Here is an 18,851-nt window from a genome sequence, read left to right as displayed (position 1 = left end):
TCTTTATCTTTAATTTTTGCCAATTTGATTACTATGTGTCTTGGCGTGTTTCTCCTTGGTTTTATCCTGTATGGGATTTGCTGCACCCCCTGGACTTGGGTGGCTATTTCCTTTCCCATGTTAGGGAAGTTTTCGACTATAATCTCTTCAAATATTTTCTCGGGTCCTTTCTCTCTCTCTTCTCCTTCTGGGACCCCTATAATGCGAATGTTGTTGCGTTTAATGTTGTCCCAGAGGTCTCTTAGGCTGTCTTCATTTCTTTTCATTCTTTTCTGCATCATCTTCACTATCATTATTCTGAATTCTTTTTCTGGAAGGCTGCCTATCTCCACTTCAGTTAGTTGTTTTTCTGGGGTTTTATCTTGTTCCTTCATCTGCTATTTAGCCCTCTGCCTTTTCATCTTGTCTATCTTTCTGTGAATGTGGTTTTTGTTCCACAGGCTGCAGGATTGTAGTTCTTCTTGCTTCTGCTGTCTGCCCTCTGGTGGATGAGGCTATCTAAGAAGCTTGATGAGAGGGACTGGTCAGGATTGTTTCTTTAATTTCTCTTTCTGATCTTTCGTTATTAGTGTATAGAAATGCAACAGATTTCTGTGTATTTATTTTGTATCCTGCAACTTTACTGAATTCATTGATGAGCTCTAGTAGTTTTCTGATAGCATCTTTAGGATTTTCTATGTATAGTATCATGTCATCTGCAACAGTGACAGTTTTACTTCTTCTTTTCCAATTTGGATTCCTTTTATTTTTTTTCTCCGATTGCCATGGCTAGGATTTACAAAAGTAGATTGAATAAAAGTGAGGAGAGTGGACATCCTTGTCTTGTTCCTGATATTTCAGCTTTTCATCATTGAGCATGATGTTAGCTGTAGGTTTGTTATATATGGCCTTTATTACGTTGAGGTATGTTCCTGCCATGCCCACTCTCTGGAGAGTTTTTGTCATAAATGAGTGTTGAGTTTATCAAAAGCTTTTTCTGCATCCATTGAGGTGATCATATGGTTTTTATTTTTCAGGTTGTTAATCTGGTATATCACACTGATTGATTTGTGGATATTGAAAAATCCTTGCATCCCTGGGATAAATCCCACTTGATCATGGTGTATGATCCTTTTAATGTATTGTTGGACTTGGTTTGCTAGCATTTTGTTGAGGATTCTTGCTTCTATGTTCATCAGTGATATTGGCCTGTAATTTTCTTTTTTTGTGGTGTCTTTTTCTGATTTTGGTATCAGGGTGATAGAGGATCATAGAATGAGTTGGGGAGTGTTCCTTCCTCCCTCTTTTTAAAAATAGTTTCAGAAGGATAGCTGTTAGCTCTTCTCTAAATGTTTGATAGAATTCGCCTGTGATGCCATCTAATCCTGGATTTTTGTTTGTAGGAGTTTTAAAATCACTGTTTCAGTTTCAGTGCTTGTGATTGGTCTGTTCATATTTTCTCTTCCTGGTTCAGTTCCGGAAGATTGTACCTTTCTAAGAATTTGTCTATTTCTTCTAGGTTGTCCATTTTACTGGCAGATAGTTGCTTGTACAGTAGTCTCTTATGATCCTTTGTATTTCTGTGGTGTCAGTTGTAACTTCTCCTTCTTCATTTCTAATTTTACTGATTTAAGCCCTCTCCCTTTTTTTCTTGATGAGTCTGGCTAAAGGTTTATCAATTTTGTTTATCTTTTCGAAGAACCAGCTTTTAGTTTCATGGGTCTTTTCTATTGTTTTCTTCATCTCTATTTCATTTATTTCTGCTCTGATCTTTATGATTTATTTCCTTCTACTAACTTTGGGTTTTGTTTGTTCTTCTTTGTCTAGCTTTTGGTGTAAAGTTAGGTTGCTTATTTGGGATTTTTCTTGTTTCCTGAGGTAAGATTGTATCACTGTAAACTTCCCTCTTAGGACTGCTTCTTCTGTGTCTCATAGGTTTTAGATCACTGTGTTTTTATTTTCATTTTTCTCTAGGTATTTTTTTGATTTTCTCTTTGCTTTTCTCAGTGATCCATTGGCTGTTTAGTAGCATATTTTTTAGGCTCCACCTGTTTGTGTTTTTTTACAGTTTTTGTTTTCTCGTAGTTGATTTCTAATAGCATTGTGGTCAGAAAAGATGCTTGATATGATTTCAATTTTCTTAAATATTGAGGCTTGCTTAATGGCCCAGCATGTGATCTATCCTTGAGAATGTTCCATATGCACTTGAGAAGAATGTGTATTTTGCTGCTTTTGGATGGAATAGTCTATAAATATCAATTAAGTCCATCTGGTCTAATGTCATTACGGCCTGTGTTTCCTTATTTTTTTCTGTCTGGATGATCTGTCCATTGATGAAAGTGGGGTGTTAAAGTCCCCCACTATTATTGTGTTACTGTCGATTTCTCTCTTTATGGCTGTTAATATTTGCTTTATATATTGAGGTGCTCCTATAATGGGTGTGTATAACTATTTACAATAGTTATATCTTCTTCTTGGATTGATCTCTGATCATTACGTAGTGTCCTTCTTTGTCTCTTACAACGGTCTTTATTTTAAAGTCTATTTTGTTTGATATGAGTATTGCTATTCCAGCTTTCTTTTTGATTTACATTTGTGTGGAATACCTTCTTCCATCCTCTCACTTTCAGTCTGTATGTATCCCTTGGTCTGAAGTGGGTCTCTTGAAGACAGCATATATATGGGTCTTGTTTTTGTATCCATTCAGCAGTTGGTGTCTTTTGGTGGGAGCATTTAATCCACTTACATTTAAGGTAATTACCAACATGTCTGTTTTTTTTTGGGGGGGGGCCATGCTTTGCAACATGTGGGATCTTAGTTCCCTGAATAGGGATTGAGCCCATGCCCTCTGCATTGGAAGTGCAGAGTCTTAACCACTGGACTTCCAGGGAAGTCCACCAGTATGTATGTTCTTATTTCTATTTTGTTAATTGTTTGGGGATTGTTTTCATAGGTCTTTTTTCTTTTCTTCCTCTTGTTGTCTTCTCTTGTGATTTGATGACTGTCTTTAGTGTTGTGTTTGGATTACTTTTTCTTTTTTGTGTGTATATCTATTGTTGATTTTTGGTTTGCAGCTACTATGATGTTTTGATATAGCAGTCTATATATATACAGGATTGTGTTAAGTTGCTGGTCTCTTAATTTCAAATGCATTTTCCATATCCTGCATTTTTACTGTCCTCATGATTGCTGCTTTTGATATCATATTTGTGTGTGGATGATTTCCTATATTTACTGTATGTTTGCCTTTACCATTGAGCTTTCCCATTTGTAATTTTCTTGTTTCTAGTTGTGGGCTTTTCTTTTCTACCTAGAGAAGTTCCTTTAGCATTTGTTGTAAAGCTGGTTTGGTGGTGCTGAATTCTCTTAGCTTTTGCTTGTCTGTAAAGCTTTTGATTTCTCTGTTGAATGTGAATGAGAGCATTGCTGGTTAGAGTATTCTTGGTTGTAGGTTTTTCCCTATTATCACTTTAAATATATCATGACACTCCCTTCTGAGCTGCAGAGTTTCTGCTGAAAAATCAGCAGATAACCTTATGAGGATTCCCTTGTATGTTATTTGTTGCTTTCCCCTTGTTGTTTTTAATATTTTCTACCCTTGTTGTTTTTAATATTTTCTATTTGTCTTTAATTTTTGTCAATATGATTAATACGTGTCTCGGCAGGTTCCTCCTTGGGTTTATCCTGTATGGGACTCTCTGTGCTTCCTGGACTTGGGGTGACTGTTTCCTTTCCCATGTTAGGGAAGTTTTTGGCTATTATCTCTTCAAATATTTTCTTAGGTCCTTTCTCTTTCTTCTGTCCTTCTGGGACCCCTATAATGTGAATGTTGGTGTGTTTAATGTTGTCCCAGAGGTCTTGTAGACTGTCCTCATTTCTTTTCATTCTTTTTTCGTTGTTCTGTGGCAATGACTTCCACCATTCTGTCCTCCAGCTCACTTATACATTCCTCTGCCTCATTAATTCTGCTATTGATTCCTTCTAGTGTATTTTTCCTTTCAGTTATTTTATTGTTCTTCTGTTTGTTCTTTAAATTTTCTAGCTCTTTTTTTTTTTTTTTTTTTTTTGCGGTACGCGGGCCTCTCACTGTTGTGGCCTCTCCCATTGCGGAGCACAGGCTCCGGTCGTGCAGGCTCAGCGGCCACGGCTCACGGGCCCAGCCGCTCCACAGCATGTGGGATCTTCCTGGACCGGGGCACAAACCCATGTCCCGTGCATCAGCAGGCGGACTCTCATCCACTCTGCCACCAGGGAAGCCCTCTAGCTCTTTGTTCAACATTTCTTGTATCTTCTTGGTCTGTGCTTCCATTCTTTTTCTGAGATCTTGGATCATCTTTAATTACTCTGAGTTCTTTTTTGGGTAGATTGCCTATTTCCACTTCACTTAGTTGTTCTGGGGTTTTATCTGGAACATATTCCTCTGCTGTCTCATTTTGTCTATCTTTATGTGTTTGATGTCCTATACTCTGCAGAATTATAGTTCCTCTTACTCCTGGTGTCTTCCCCCTGGTAGATGAGGCTGGTCTAAGAGCCTTGTACAGGCTTCCTGTTGGGAGGGACTCATGCCTGCCCACTGGTGGGTGTAGCTGGGTCTTGTCCCTCTTGTGGGTAGGGCCATGTCAAAGGGTGTGTTTATAGGCAGCTGTGGGCTCAGGAAGACATTAAGCATATGGGTAGCCTTTGGGCTGTTGGGTAGGGCCAGGTCTTGGCATCAAAATGGCAGCCTCCAGGAGAGCTTACACCAATGAGTACTCCCCAGTACCTCTGCCACCAGTGTCCTTGTCCCCACAGTGAGCCACAGCCACCTCCTGCCTCTCCAGGACGCTCTCCAAGATCAGCAGGTAGGTCTTGCCCAGGCTCTTATCAAGTCACTGTTTTCTCCGCTGGGTCCCAGTGCACATGAAATCTTGTGTGCGCCCTCCAAGAGTGACATTTCTGTTTCCTCCAGTTCTGTGGAGTTTCTGCAATCAAGCCCTTCTGACCTTCAAAGCCAAATGCTCTGGGGGCTCCTCCTCCCAATTCCAGATCCCCATACTGGGGAGCCTGATCTGGGGCTCAGAACTCTCACTCCTGTGGGAGAACCTCTGCGATATGATTATTTTACAGTTTGTGGGTTGCCCACCTGGTGGGTATGGGATTTGATTATATCGCGAATGGAACCCTCCTACCATCTCATTGTGGCTTCTTTTTTGTCTTTGGAAGTACATTATCTTTTTGGTAGGTTCCAGTCATTTTTTGTCAATGGTCATTCAGCTGTTAGTTTTGATTTTGGTGTTTTCGTGAGGTGGGTGAGCTCAGGTCCTTCTACTCTGCCATCTTTCTGGGGATCTCTCTGAGGGTTCTGTCAAAATGCAGATTCTGAATCTGTAGGTCTGCAGTAGGACCTAAGAGTCTGTGTTTCTTCCAGCCTCCCAGAAGAGGTAGCTAATATTGATCTGTGTGCTTTGAGCAGCAAGACTGTAGTGAGGATAACACCAAGCTTCTGAAAGGAATTTGTCTTAAATGATAATACTGCTACTGGTTTGTTCTTAAAGGATATGATAAGATACAGATGAACATCCATATGGAACAGATGTGTAGGGCAGGCCTTGGGGAAAGCGTGCAGAGCTTCCATGACCTCTCTGGGCACCCCTGCTTGTTCCCCTCCCTAGGTGCTCCCCGCTTGTTTCTGTAATTTGCAATTCACTGAAAAGAACAGTATTAGGGTTTGGAACCTGAAGAGCCTTAAGACCTAACTCTGTGCATGTTTGTGGACATGTGTGCAGGTGCAATGCTAAGTTACAAGCATCTTTATTTCACAGCTGTACTAACATATTAATAGTCTCACTTATTTGTGAGAATAAGACATTCACATGCCTCCAAAATGTATGGTGCTTTTTCTAAAATACTCTATTTGGACACTACAATTTTAATCAAGTTATGTCTAAGTTGCAATTCACCTGTCTGAATTGTTTTATGCCTGTGGGTAAAGTGTATCATGTTTTGGGACTAGAAAGCATGGAGGTATGAGGAGGTATTTCTCTTACCCCAGAAGCATCTGTTAAATATCTGCCCTCTCCTTTGGGTGGATATCTCTACCTCTCCTCTCTTCTCCATCCCTGTTCCTTGTGAAGTGAAAATTAACACTTCAGTAACAGAGGCACAACACAATACCCAGGGAGATTTGACTGCAGCTCTGAAGTCATTGATTGTTGGGCTCAAATGGGGCAGGTCTGCAGCTTCAAAGGGCCTTTCTTTTATACTCAAGGGAGAGAAGGTTAATAAATAGTGGAAAAGTAGAAGAAATCTTTCACATTAACAAATCTGTTTTTTAAAAAAATAAACAGAAAAAAACCCATTACTTCCCATGACTACAGATTATAAGATATTACTGAAATCTCCGTTTTTTAAAAGAGTAACCCATCGTGGTGGTTCTTTGCTGGATAAGAGGCCATGGTGGAAAATTCAGTCATGACTGGTCAGTCCTTTCTACTGTGGGTCCCAGCAGAACTCTGAGAGTTGGCTAGTGTTGTTAACCACAGAGACCTGCATTATGTAAGACTTTTTTTCAGAGAGATTGTGATTCAGTTTCTTTTCTACAGATCATGGAGAATCATCTTTAAGGAAAGGTGAAAATCATCAGAAGAGTATGTTGACAGCAATGTCCAGAAAGTCTTTAAAATGAGTGAACAGTTGTACCTATGGTAACATTAAAAAAATCTTGGGTCAGGCTCTGTTGCAGGGTACTTCTAGAAAATTACTACTTATGATTTAGTTGGTGCATGTTAGGAAAGCAAGTTATATTTGTTAATCTAAGAAGTATGAGTAGGAAGACCATAGAGATTAGATTGTTATGTGTGTCTCCATGACCCTGTTTTTTGAGTGGGGTGAAGAATAGATGGGTTTTGGTGCAAGAACAAAACTCTTACTACTTTTTCCTGATCATTATGGGTCTATTTCAAAATTTTAAGGATGACAACCTAATGATGAGTTATGGACAATTAGAGCTCTTGTTCTTCTCTGATTTCTCTCTTTGATCACAGTGAGCACTGGTTGAGGGTCACAGTCTTTGGTGTCCACTTCAAGAGGTTACAGAGACCTCCTGCTCCCCAGGGTCACTGTACTTGCCTCACAACCCCACTGGCTGCCATTCATGGAACACATATGAGTGTGGCACCCCTTGGAATTGTCACCGTGGCAACCCACACACAAAACTATAAATGTGTCAATGGCAAAAATCTTCATTAAGCAGAAATAAAACCTGTGGTCAATATGTATTTTTTTCTTTTAGTCTAAAGGAAGTTCTGAACAGAATATTAACCAAGATTACATCACAAAAACTTTAAATGTATTTACAGAGTGAATAAGTTACACAGATAAACTTTGAATATGTTTCTAATGTGCAACAGGTTTACATGCACACAGCTAACACTTGACAGCATTAAGTTTAAGGAGAAAACTTAAGAATGGCCCTTTACATATATATTACAAATAAAATGACATTTCTTAAGAAAGTGACAACTCATATTTTACCGTTATGATTCTACTTCCAGCTATCCAAACGGATATTAAAATATGCATGCGTAACAGGTGGAAAGACTTGGAATTTATAATGTTGAATGTCTTTAACTTTTTTTTACAAAATGGCCAAGTTGGTTAAAATTAACACTCATCATTCTGTAGTATAAATATGCTCATAAAAGCAACCTTATAGTAAAAAGCAGCCAAGATCCTTTAAAAAAAGGTCTCTCTGGACCATTTTTGGTGCGAGGGTCCTAATCACAGACCCCTGCAAAGAGATCCAGGGCTTTCGAAACAGTAGCCTAGCAACATAAGAAAGGTACTTCATAGCAGCTCCTTTTAGATACAGTAATTGTATTCAAATTTCAGTGTACATTAAATTGTCCATTTACAATTCCCTTTTCACATATACAGGCTGTCAGCTTTTGACCGTCTTAGAATTTTCAGTGGCCAGCTTCATTCTGCCTGCCCCTTCCTCAGCTCACCAAAAAAAGAAAAAAAAAAAGAAAAGGAAAGAATGTACAAGTTTTAGAATATAAAATATTTTTAGCGAAGAAAACATTGCACTTTTGCCAATCTAAAATTGTTTCTAGAAAGGAAGGTACTGTTCAGAGTAGTCGGCTTTGGTATGCAATGGAAGTCACATCTTCAGTAGTGAGTTGCATTTGCTCAGTAAAATAACACATTTGTGCCACACAGCATGACGGATGGAGGCTGTTCGAGAATGTCCTATGCTACCTTGGTTCTTATAGTATTGCTACACGTGGGAAGTTCTGCCATCCTCTTTAGAAAAAGTCCTACAGGTAACAAGAGGGAGAACAGTCTGACCAAGCCTTTTGAAGGCTGAGAAGACACTGAATGACATCACCCCAGCATGGCAGCACCCCCAGCTTGGCACCCATGGGGGATGGAAGGCTCCTGTCAGAGACTAGTGCCGGAAACACTGGAGTCTGGAAGGAAAGCGGTGAGGACCCGGTAGCTCTGGGCCCTGCGGATCATGTCCCGGATCTCCATGTTCAGCTCCATCAGCTTGGTGCAGATCTCGGTTAGGCTCTGGTTAGACCCCACAAGTGCGTAAGTACCTGTTTGTCCCAGAGTTTGATGACGGAAATAAATATTCAGTAGTGTCTGGACCTCATCGTCAGAGCTGCTTCCAAAGATGTCATTGGGCCATAGACTTCTGCAGTCAGAAAAGAAGAGCAGATTAGAGTCACTATTATTCACAAGGTTGAGAGGTTATGAGTCTTTATTAGTATAAGAAAATTGCTTTTTTAATACAAAAGCTTTTGTTGAGATATAATTCACAAACTATACAATTCAGCTATCTAAAATATACAGTTCTGTGGCTTTTTTAGTAATATTCAGAGTTGTGCAGACATCACATGATCAGTTTTAGAATATTGAATATTGGTTTTGATAAAATATCTAAAGTAAAAAAATAACAGAATGGAATCCCATAATCTTAAAATATGTATTTGCTATAGCATTCTGGTTACAATGAATGTGAATATACTATCAAAATGTAGGGAGAAAAAACCCAAAGAGGCTACATTCAAATAATTAGTTTTAAAATTATGTTGGTGTATACTTTGAAGTGTTTGAACATTTTAGAGATGACAGATGACCAGAACCAAAACCAACACTTCAAACAATAAGTCCTGAAATCTGATGTTTCTGGCATGGTAACGGGAAGGATCTGAGAAGGGTTTATATAAACATCTCGGTGTTCCTTCCGTAGTGATTTAGTCCCCAACCATCATGACAAAGTAACTATTAGGCATGCATTTCCTTTAACCGTCTCTAAATAGAAATAGTAGCATCACCTGCATTCCCGGATTTGCCGTAAAGCCTTGCCAAGTTCGTTGTTCTTCAAGCACTCGAGCATGGACTGGATGGCTGCTTCAGTGGACGTGAAGGTCGGCTCAGACCACGCCCCCTCTATGTAGAGAGGGTCGGCTGTGATGGCTGCAGTAGCCTCCTTCAGGTTTTTCTTTAGGTCACTCAGTTCCCTGGACATATTTAGCAGCTGTTAAAAAAAAAATGTATTTTTACTGTATTTAGTTGCAGGCTGGATTTTACATCCCCAAAGTAAAAAAAAAAACTGTATGAGGTCTGGTTAAGCAGAAGCTTAATACCTCGGTAAACTAAAATAGGACAGATGAAACCGTACTGTGTGCTATATGTAGGGTTTTGGGGCTGAATGCATTGTATTCAACTATGTATCAACAGCTGGGATACTCTCCTTATATAAAAGATTGACTCCTTTTAAAATGTCTATTTAAGCAGAAGGGCGTACGTAGAAGTAAAATGCACAAGAGAACAGGCTCAGGAGTTGGATAAGGCTGGGTTTATTGGATAAGGCTGGGTTTATTAGATGCCAGTTCTGCATTCTTGACTACCATGCGCATAGTCAAGTAAACAAACTTTTACGTGCCTTAGTTTTTTCATCTGTGAGATTGAAGATATTACCCACCTCTCAGGTTATTTTAAAGATTAAACAAACAACTTGGCACAAAAGTGCCCAATAAATGTAATTATGAACATGGATGCTGTTTGAAGAATAAACTTTTCTCCCTACTCCTATGCCACGGGAAAAGATGAAAGACACAATTTTAAGAGGGAGGAGGAAAAATCTCAGTGTAATGTTAGTATTCATGTTACAGGTAAGAGATATTTTCCCTCAGAATTACTGGAACCAAAAGATTCTGAGTTGTTAAAAAGTAAATCATAAAGAGAACCTATGTCACTTCTTAGTGCCTCCAAAGTGTACAGTGGAAGACAGCTCTTTTGCAGTTTGACCTCAAGAGCATTTAAAAGAAACTGAGATGAATTTAAAGGTTTTTTGTTTCCCTTTGTCATGTAAGCTGAAGGATGCCCCGTTTCTTTGAAAAGTTGATTTACCCAGCATCTTTACCTGTCTTCATTCCCAGCTTGCTCACTGTACAAGCTATAGAACTGAAGCCCTCAAGGACTGTCTTCACACAGATGCCGATTAAATACAACTCTGTACTCCAGCCCCAGGTTCAAAATTCAAGGAGGTAATCCTTTTACATAAGTTGTTAGAGTGTCTTAGACATATAGTTTTTAAGTGTGAAAGTGAATTTCTTATTTTAAATCTAGGTAAGTTTTAAATAGTGTATGTGTGTGTAAAGTATTTAAAACTTATCTAGATTTAAAATAATTAAGGAAAAATTCACTTTAAATTTATTAGATTTAAAATAATTGTATACACACACACGGTATGAAACATGTAATTTACTACTCTTAAGTGAAACGTGAATTACTTTTTTAATATGGAAAATGACATGTGAATCGCATGTGCATTGTCCTCTATTTTTGGAGCAAAGAATGGACTGAGGGTTCGGTTCCTATGTTCCAGAAGAGTAAAGCTTATCTTGACAATGGGGCAAATCCCAGCCATCAACTGTCTTTTCTTTTATCGGATAATCTGTGATTCTGTGGAGGAAAACTCGTTTGTGAAGAGCTCTTCATAAACAAAGATGTCTGACTCCTGTCTCCCTTGAAATTGGGATCTGTGAAAGGACAGTTGACCCTTGAACAACCTGGGGTTAGGGGCACGGTCTAACTTCTGGTTCCGCCCCCCAGCCCCTAGAACTTAACTACTAACGGCCTCCTGTTGACCGGAAGCCTTACTGATAACACACAGTCCATTAATACATATTTTGTATGTTATATGTATACGTATATTTTATGCAGTCACAACATATCTATTTCTAGGTATGTTTGCGAGATTTTTCAAATTTCCAACAAAATTTCCGATATATTTATTGAAAAAATCCACATATGTAAGTGGACTCACAGTTCAAACTCATGTTGTTCAAGGGCGAACTGTATATTTAAAAACTATAGTCACTTTCCTTTTTTCCACACTGAGTAATAACTGTGGTTAAATGGCTGTCATTCTGTCTCCTCCTCCTCTACCCCCAGCTCAGACATGAGGTTTCTGGGCTCCATCCTCACTCTGCTGCTTGCAATGGGATTGTTTCATGGGCTCATGACTGTTCCCTGACGGTTAGCACATCTGCACCTTTAGCAGCAGATCCTTGTATTTAACTACATGCAAGATGGGATCTAGCAGGCAGAGTTGGTCACTGATGAGCAGGCGGGAGCTGTGGATGTACAGTTGTCTCAGTCCTCCTCTGACATCCCTGTCTGAGCTGTGGCACTGTGGTTACGTAGTTCATCTGAGAGGGGACCTGAGCATCGTCCTCCACTCCTCCCTCTCCTCCCCCCGCAACCCCATCAGTTTCAGTGACCTTTTGTCCTAAAATATCTCCCACATTTCCTCCGTCTCCTAACCTAGCACTTCTGTCCTAGTTCAAACTCTCGCCTCTCATCTGAGCTATTTCAGCGGCCTCATAACTGACTGGTCTGTCTGTCTCCAGTCTAATTGTCATCAAATCCACCCTCCACACCCCTGCCGTGAAGATCTAACTAAAATACTCACAGGTGCAGTGTCTTGTGTAATCTCACCTTACTTATCTCTTCCGCCTTAGTCCGTTGTTCCTTTTGGTTTGCATTTTATAGTTTAGCAATCCTCAACTGCCTGTACTTGTAGTTCCTTTCTCACTGCCATGTTTATGCCCACGCTGTTGTTTCTTACAGGAACATTCCTCCTTACCCCCCACTTCATCTCTAATTCCAACTCATCCTTTAAGAATCAGGTGTGATCTCCTCCAGAAAGTTTCCTCTTTCAACCTCCTTGTCTCCAGGTGAACTAGGCACTCACCCTCTGAGCTTCCACAGTATCCATTGTACACCACCATTATTTCATCTACTACACTGCAGTAGTATTTTTACAAGTCTAGAAAAAATTTGGCTCACTCAGAAGCTGTATGCTCAAGTTACTTTACCTTTTACATTAAAAATATTAATGCATCCGGATGCTAAGCAGATCATGGAAGCTGAAGAGAATCAAACATCATGTAGTTATTTCCTTCTTACCTCAATGTAGGATCAAGTATGAACAGCTAAAGGTAAGAAAAACCGTAACACAAGGAACTTTTTCAAATAAGGATCCCCAGACACAGGGCCGGGGGAGGCAAGTGAGGCCCTCAGCACAGCGTTCAGGGAGGGGCTCACCCTCAAGGTCGTCCTTGTATTTTGTGTCCAGGTATGTCACTTGCCTCACCCTAGTCCTGGCACTGCCACGTGAGCACGGAAATAAATATAAGACACTGGTATTTAAGACCTGTGCTTGAGTGAAAGGATTATGTGGGAATAAAATCACTTGGACATTTATAAACTGGCGGGAGGGAGAACAAAAGGAAAGCAGTGATACTCATGGCAGGACCTGGGGCCGGGAGCGGGCAGGCTCACCTCGGGCATGGAGCTGACTTCGTGCACCTGGCCGATGAGCTTACAGTACGACTGAAAAAGCAGCAGCAGCTGGAAGTGTAGCTTATACAACCTCTGACACAGTTCCAGTTGCTAAGGAGAGAATTTGCATGGGAAGAAAGAGTTATTAAGGATCATTCTTGTATAGTAAGTGAAATCTTAGTGGAGACTAATGCACCTTTTTTTTTAAAAAATCAAGGAACCATAACTAGTTGTTACCATTCTAAATAAAACAAAACAATAAATCCAATCAATGACTATCAGTGAGAAATTCACTGTGTAATATAAAATAAAACAGCTCCTGGAGGATGACTAATTAGAAAGAAGTAGTTGCTAAGCTATAAAGGGACTTAGTGAACTGCCAAATTTCCATTATATTTGCCAATTAAATTACAGGTTTAATATCTACAAATTATAGCTGTAGTTGTCTTAATTTTTATAAGCTATACATCTTTGAACACAATTTCTTTTTATTAAAAGTATATTTGAAAGGCACAACATTAAGTGGTTCTAGGTGTTAAATTTATAAATTCAGCAGACACTTGGGAGATTATTCTTTGTGACAACTCTGGCTGCCATTTAGGGTGACTCAGCCTAAAGTCTGTGTAAACACAAGAGTCACGTGACTGTCTAAGGTGCTGCATCAGGTTTAATGATGATGCTTCTACTCAGTGCTCAACAGATTTGTTAAAGAGATATAAAAAGGGCCCAAAATGCTTACAAAAAGGAGAAATCATGAAAGCATGCAAAACTTTCTGTGGAAAGAACGTTAAAAAATATGCATACAAAATGGCCCTGGAGTTCTATAGACACCTCTGGAATTGAAAATGTTTTCATTATACAGCTTACATGTACTGTAAGGGAAGAATAAACCATGAATAATTCCAACACCAATGATCATAGTACTCTTTGAGCTGTATCTGCTTAATGGCCTCTAAACTTTGTTTTATCCCAAGAAAGGGTTAGCTCCTAGGTAGCAGATGGGATTCTGCTAGAGGAAAAGGACAGCCTTCACTAGATAGAATTTAATGGCTCAGCAGTCACTACTGAAAGTGGGTGAGATATGTGGCTTAAACCAAACACTTCACTGTTCAGTTTTCAAATGTGGTTAAGTAAGGATATATAGGGCCTTTCTTTCACTAATGGACGATAAAGAACTCAGTAAGAATTGAGAGCCACTGAACTGACTTAAAATTGTTCCCCCCCAAATCAGTTTAAGGAGAGAAATGACAAGAATTTAAATTGAGGTTTTTAGGAAGCATATTCCATTAATAGTATTATTAACATACTCTTGACCCTAATTTTAAAAGTGACTAAAGTTCATGCTAAGACCATGCTGGATGGAGTTTTCTTTCTCCTGTCTCCCTGGCCCTTAGGGGGAAAAAAACAATTCTACTTAGATTTATTTGATCTCTCAATGCTGGTAACCAGCCTAAGGGTAAGGAAGTAGCTACACTCATTTGCTAACCCAAACTAGATGTTTGATTGTTTTAGTAACACATTTTATGATAATTTAAACTTGCCTTTGTGGAAACCTTTTCAAAATCTGGTATAAAAGACAACTGCCAGAGACTCTCAGACAAAAAAAGTACTGTTTAAAAACAAAATGTTACCTTTCACAATTTAGGGTGAAACCTAGCTATGAAAACTCTGACTTTTCTAAGTGTCAGATAATGGTAGTTATTTCTAAAAATATTCTAGTGATAACATGAGAGTTCATAGCAACATAGGTTTCTACTTTGGGAGGAAAGCAGCCCAGAATGCTAATAAACTACATGTCTCAGTCTACCAAATAAAAGAAAATGAAACAAAAAAGGGAAAACATGCTAAGAGATATAATAGTAACAGTAAAAATAAGATTGTTATGGATCCATGCCTAAATGGACAAAGAGTATGAAAGAAAGTTAACTTACTGCAAGAGATTCCATTTGCTACACAGCAAGCATGGCACAGGAAACAAAGGAAAGGAAAGAAAGTACAGGGTCAGTGTAATGCATGCAACAGAAAGCACGGCCCTCTTCTAAGAGCAGAACCGTCAGCCGTCAGCCTTATTAGCATTGCTTGCCCCAACGTGATAAATGGTTGCAAATGTTGTACCCATTCAACATGCACAGCAGTCCAGTTAAAAACAAGCTCTAATGGGAAACATGTCATTGAAAAAACATAATTTGTGATCTTTTAGATTCTCTGATTAGTTCATTTACACTTTGTCAGTCTTGGAGACCATAAGTGAAAACTTATATTGCTTGAAGATTTTAGTGTTTAAATGTGAATAGTAACACAGTAAACATAGTAAAACTGTGAGGAGACCAACTGATTAATCTGAAAGAAATACAGCCCCAAACAAATTATACTATTGCTAAGTTAAGGCAGAGTCTTTAATATGTTTGGCTTCATATCTACACTACGACTATCCAATTAGCATCGAATATAATTAACCATCTAAGTGGCATTTTCTTTAGAGTCAGACTGCCTTCCACGTTGAGAATAATTTACAGGACTGCTAGATATTGTTATTTCAAAGGACTGAACATTGTCTTTATACTCCCAAACAAGTGTGAGATATGACAAGTAATCTTGCATTTTAGTTTTTATAATTTTTTCCCCAGTAGACAATTTCTAAAAGTAATCTAGAACTGATGTTAGTCTAGAAGATTATAAATTTGTAACTGGGCCATGTTACAGATTACACAACCCGAGGTATTTACTATTTTCAAGAAAACTTTAACTGTGCTAGAAGTTTTTATAACCAAACCTTATGTACTGAAAGACAATGCCACACAAGAAAGGAGTACAGGGCCAGAGTTTAAGTCTACATATACAGAGTTGCCACTGTGAAGACTTTTTAGAAAACGTCAAATCTGATTGAAATGTTTAGTATGCACCTTAGTACATAACTGCTTCTACCATGGAATTTACTTTTCAGAAGCATGGAATGAAGCAAGTGCTGAGTAAATTACATGGTCTTATGTGAAGAAAACTGCTATCTTTTTTACTGTTTTCCAAAACAATGTTGTAATTCCAGGTCATCAAGTCAGTTAAAGAAAAATCTTCTCTGTTCAGTGAAGGCAAATGAGGCTTTTTGACTTCAGCCTGGTACCGAGGAATTTCACTGTCAACGAATTCCTTCCACTCCACGCTCAGGGCACACACTTGGGTTTCTTGGGAGACGGCCAGCTTGACGAACACCAGTTCTCAGTGTCCTTCTTACACTCTCCTTTCTAGGTAGGCTAGTCCAAGCTGCACTGATATTTATTACCCTGGAATCTTTTCCTAAGGCCACAGGCTTGGATGTAGTTTGCATTTAGAGCTCCAAAAAGATAGTGAAAAAAGCCTTTCAAGGAAAATGTTAAAACTACCCCCCCCAATATTTTCCGGTATCCAGGTTTTAAAAATAATCCCTTTAGAAGTCTTTATAGATATATCTATGTTTTGGTGATTCAAGAGTCTTTTGAAAATGTGGGAATCTGTTTTATTTGGTCACAAGGATTTTCTTCAAGCCCGGTTCCTGTACTCGTGATATGACTTGATTTATATAAAAATTGGATTTAGAGGTATGTTTTCTCAAAATGAGAAAAAAAATGTCAAGAAGTCAAGATGTTAAGAATTGATCATAGACAAGGTAGCTTAAAAGCCTAGAATCATCTAGTTCTTATTCATTAACAGTATCATAGGAGGAGCTTCAAGATGGTGGAAGAGTAAGACACAGAGATCACCTTCCTCCCCACAAATACATCAGAAATACATCTACATGTGGAACAACTCTTACAGAGCACCTACTGAACGCTGGCAGAAGACCTCAGACCTCCCAAAAGGCAAGAAACGCCCCACGTACCTGGGTAGGGCAAAAAAAATGAAAGAAAACACAGAGACAAAAGAATAGGGACGGGACCTGCACCAGTGGGAAGGAGCTGTGAAGGAGGAAAGGTTTCCACACACTAGGAAGCCCCTTCACGGGTGGAGACTGCGGGTGGCGGAGGGGAGAAGCTCTGGAGCCATGGAGGAGAGCGCAGTAACGGGTGCAGAGGGCAAAGCGGAGAGATTCCCGCACAGAGGATCGGTGCCAACTAGCACCCACCAGCCCGAGAGGCTTGTCTGCTCACCTGCCAGGGCGGGCGGGGGCTGGGAGCTGAGGCTCGGGCTTCGGCCGGATCGCAGGGAGAGGACTGGGGTTGGCGGTGTGAACACAGCCTGAAGGAGGCTAGTGCACCACAGCTAGCCGGGAGGGAGTCCAGGACAAAGTCTGGAACTGCCGAAGAGGCAAGAGACCATTGTTTCTGGTGCGCGAGGAGAGGGGATTCAGAGCGCCGCTTAAACGAGCTCCGGAGACGGGCGCGAGCTGCAGCTTCAGCGTGGACCCCAGAGACGGGCATGAGACGCTAAGGCTGCTGCTGCTGCCACCAAGAAGCCTGTGAGCAAACACAGGTCACTCTTCACACCGCCCCTCCCGGGAGCCTGTGCAGCCCGCCACTGCCAGGGTCCCGGGATCCAGGAACAACTTCCCCGGGAGAACGCACAGTGCGCCTCAGGCTGGTGCAACGTCACGGTCACGCTGGTCTCTGCCGCCGCAGGCTCGCCCTGCATCTGTACCCCTCCCTCCCCCGCCCCCGGCCTGAGTGAGCCGCAGCCCCCGAATCAACTGCTCCTTTAACCCCATCCTGTCTGAGCAAAGAACAGACGCCCTCAGGCGACCTACACGCAGAGACGGGGCCAAATCCAAAGCTGAACCCCGGGAGCTGTTCGAACAAAGAAGAGAAAGGGAAATCTCTCCCAGCAGCTTCAGGAGCAGCCGATTAAATCTCCACAGTTACCTTGATGTACCCTGCATCTTTGGAACACCTGAATAGACAATGAATCATCCCAAATTGAAGAGGTGGACTTTGGGAGCAACAATATATATATATATATTTCCCTTTTTCTCTTTTCGTGAGTGTGTATGTGTATGCTTCTGTGTGTGATTTTGTCTGTATAGCTTTGCTTTTACCATTTGTCCTAGGGTTCTGCCTGTCCCGTTTTCTTGTTTTAATTAAATTATTTTTTCTTAATTATTTTTTATTTTAATAACTTTATCTTCTTTCTTTGTTTCTTTTTTCTCCCTTTTATTCTGAGCCGTGTGGAGGACAGGCTCTCGGTGCTCCAGCCAGGCATCAGGACTGTGCCACTGAGGTGCGAGAGCCAAGTTCCGGACACTGGTCCACAAGAGACCTCCCAGCTCCATGTAATATCAAACGGCAAAAGTCTCCCAGAGATCTCCCATCTCAACACCAAGACCCAGCTCCACTCAACGACCAGCAAGCTACAGTGCTGGACACCCTATGCCAAACAACTAGCAAGACAGCAACACAACACCATCCACTAGCACAGAGGCTGCCTAAAATCATAATAAGGCTACAGACACCCCAAAACACACCACCAGACATGGACCTGCCCACCAGAAAGACAAGATCCAGGCTCATCCACCAGAACACAGGCACCAGTCCCCTCCACCAGGAAGCCTACACAACCCACTGAACCAACCTTAGCTACTGGGGACAGACACCAAAAACAATGGGAAATAAGAACCTGCAGCCTGTGAAAAGGAGACCCCAAATACAGTAAGTTAAGCAAAATGCGAAGACAGAGAAACAGCAGATGAAGGAACAAGACAGAAGCCCACCAGACCTAACAAATGAAGAGGAAATAGGCAGTCTACCTGAAAAAATTCAGAAAAATGATAGTAAAGATGATCCAAAGTCTTGGAAATACAATGGAGAAAATACAAGAAACGTTTAACAAGGACCTAGAAGAACTAAAGAGCAAACAAACGATGATAAACAGCACAATAAATGAAATTAAAAATTCTCTAGAAGGGATCAATAGCAGAATAACTGAGGCAGAAGAACGGATAAGGGACCGGGAAGATAAAATAGTGGAATTAACTACCGCAGAGCAGAATAAAGAAAAAAGAATGAAAAGAAGAGAGGACAGTCTCAGAGACCTTTGGGACAACATTAAACACACCAACATTTGAATTA

At 40.3% G+C, this 18,851-nt stretch overlaps 2 protein-coding genes across 6 annotated transcripts in view; one reads left to right on the top strand and one right to left on the bottom strand.

Moving 5' to 3' along the window:
- ZAR1L (zygote arrest 1 like) overlaps positions 1–18,842 on the top strand; it is a 105,984-nt gene extending 87,142 nt beyond the window's left edge. The window contains exons 4-5 of the mRNA XM_028497919.2: positions 10,410–10,517; positions 17,947–18,842. Coding sequence (XP_028353720.1) covers positions 10,410–10,475 — 66 coding nt within the window. The 3' untranslated portion in view covers positions 10,476–10,517; positions 17,947–18,842. The remainder of the gene's footprint in view (positions 1–10,409; positions 10,518–17,946) is intronic.
- Positions 6,577–18,851, bottom strand: part of FRY (FRY microtubule binding protein) — a 342,122-nt gene continuing 329,847 nt past the window's right edge. For 3 of the 5 annotated variants that reach the window (XM_055089601.1, XM_055089602.1, XM_055089605.1), the window contains 4 exons: positions 14,751–14,768; positions 12,820–12,930; positions 9,303–9,505; positions 6,577–8,659 (listed from right to left, as the gene is read on the bottom strand). In XM_055089601.1, coding sequence (XP_054945576.1) covers positions 8,401–8,659; positions 9,303–9,505; positions 12,820–12,930; positions 14,751–14,768 — 591 coding nt within the window. In that variant the 3' untranslated portion in view covers positions 6,577–8,400. The remainder of the gene's footprint in view (positions 8,660–9,302; positions 9,506–12,819; positions 12,931–14,750; positions 14,769–18,851) is intronic. The other 2 variants (XM_055089603.1, XM_055089606.1) reach the window with 1 other exon arrangement.

The sequence above is a fragment of the Physeter macrocephalus genome, chromosome 13, assembly GCF_002837175.3.
Source record: "Physeter macrocephalus isolate SW-GA chromosome 13, ASM283717v5, whole genome shotgun sequence".
In the NCBI taxonomy this organism is placed as follows: domain Eukaryota; kingdom Metazoa; phylum Chordata; class Mammalia; order Artiodactyla; family Physeteridae; genus Physeter; species Physeter macrocephalus.
The sequence above is the reverse complement of the archived record's forward strand: the minus strand, read 5'-3'. Positions and strand labels throughout refer to the sequence as shown.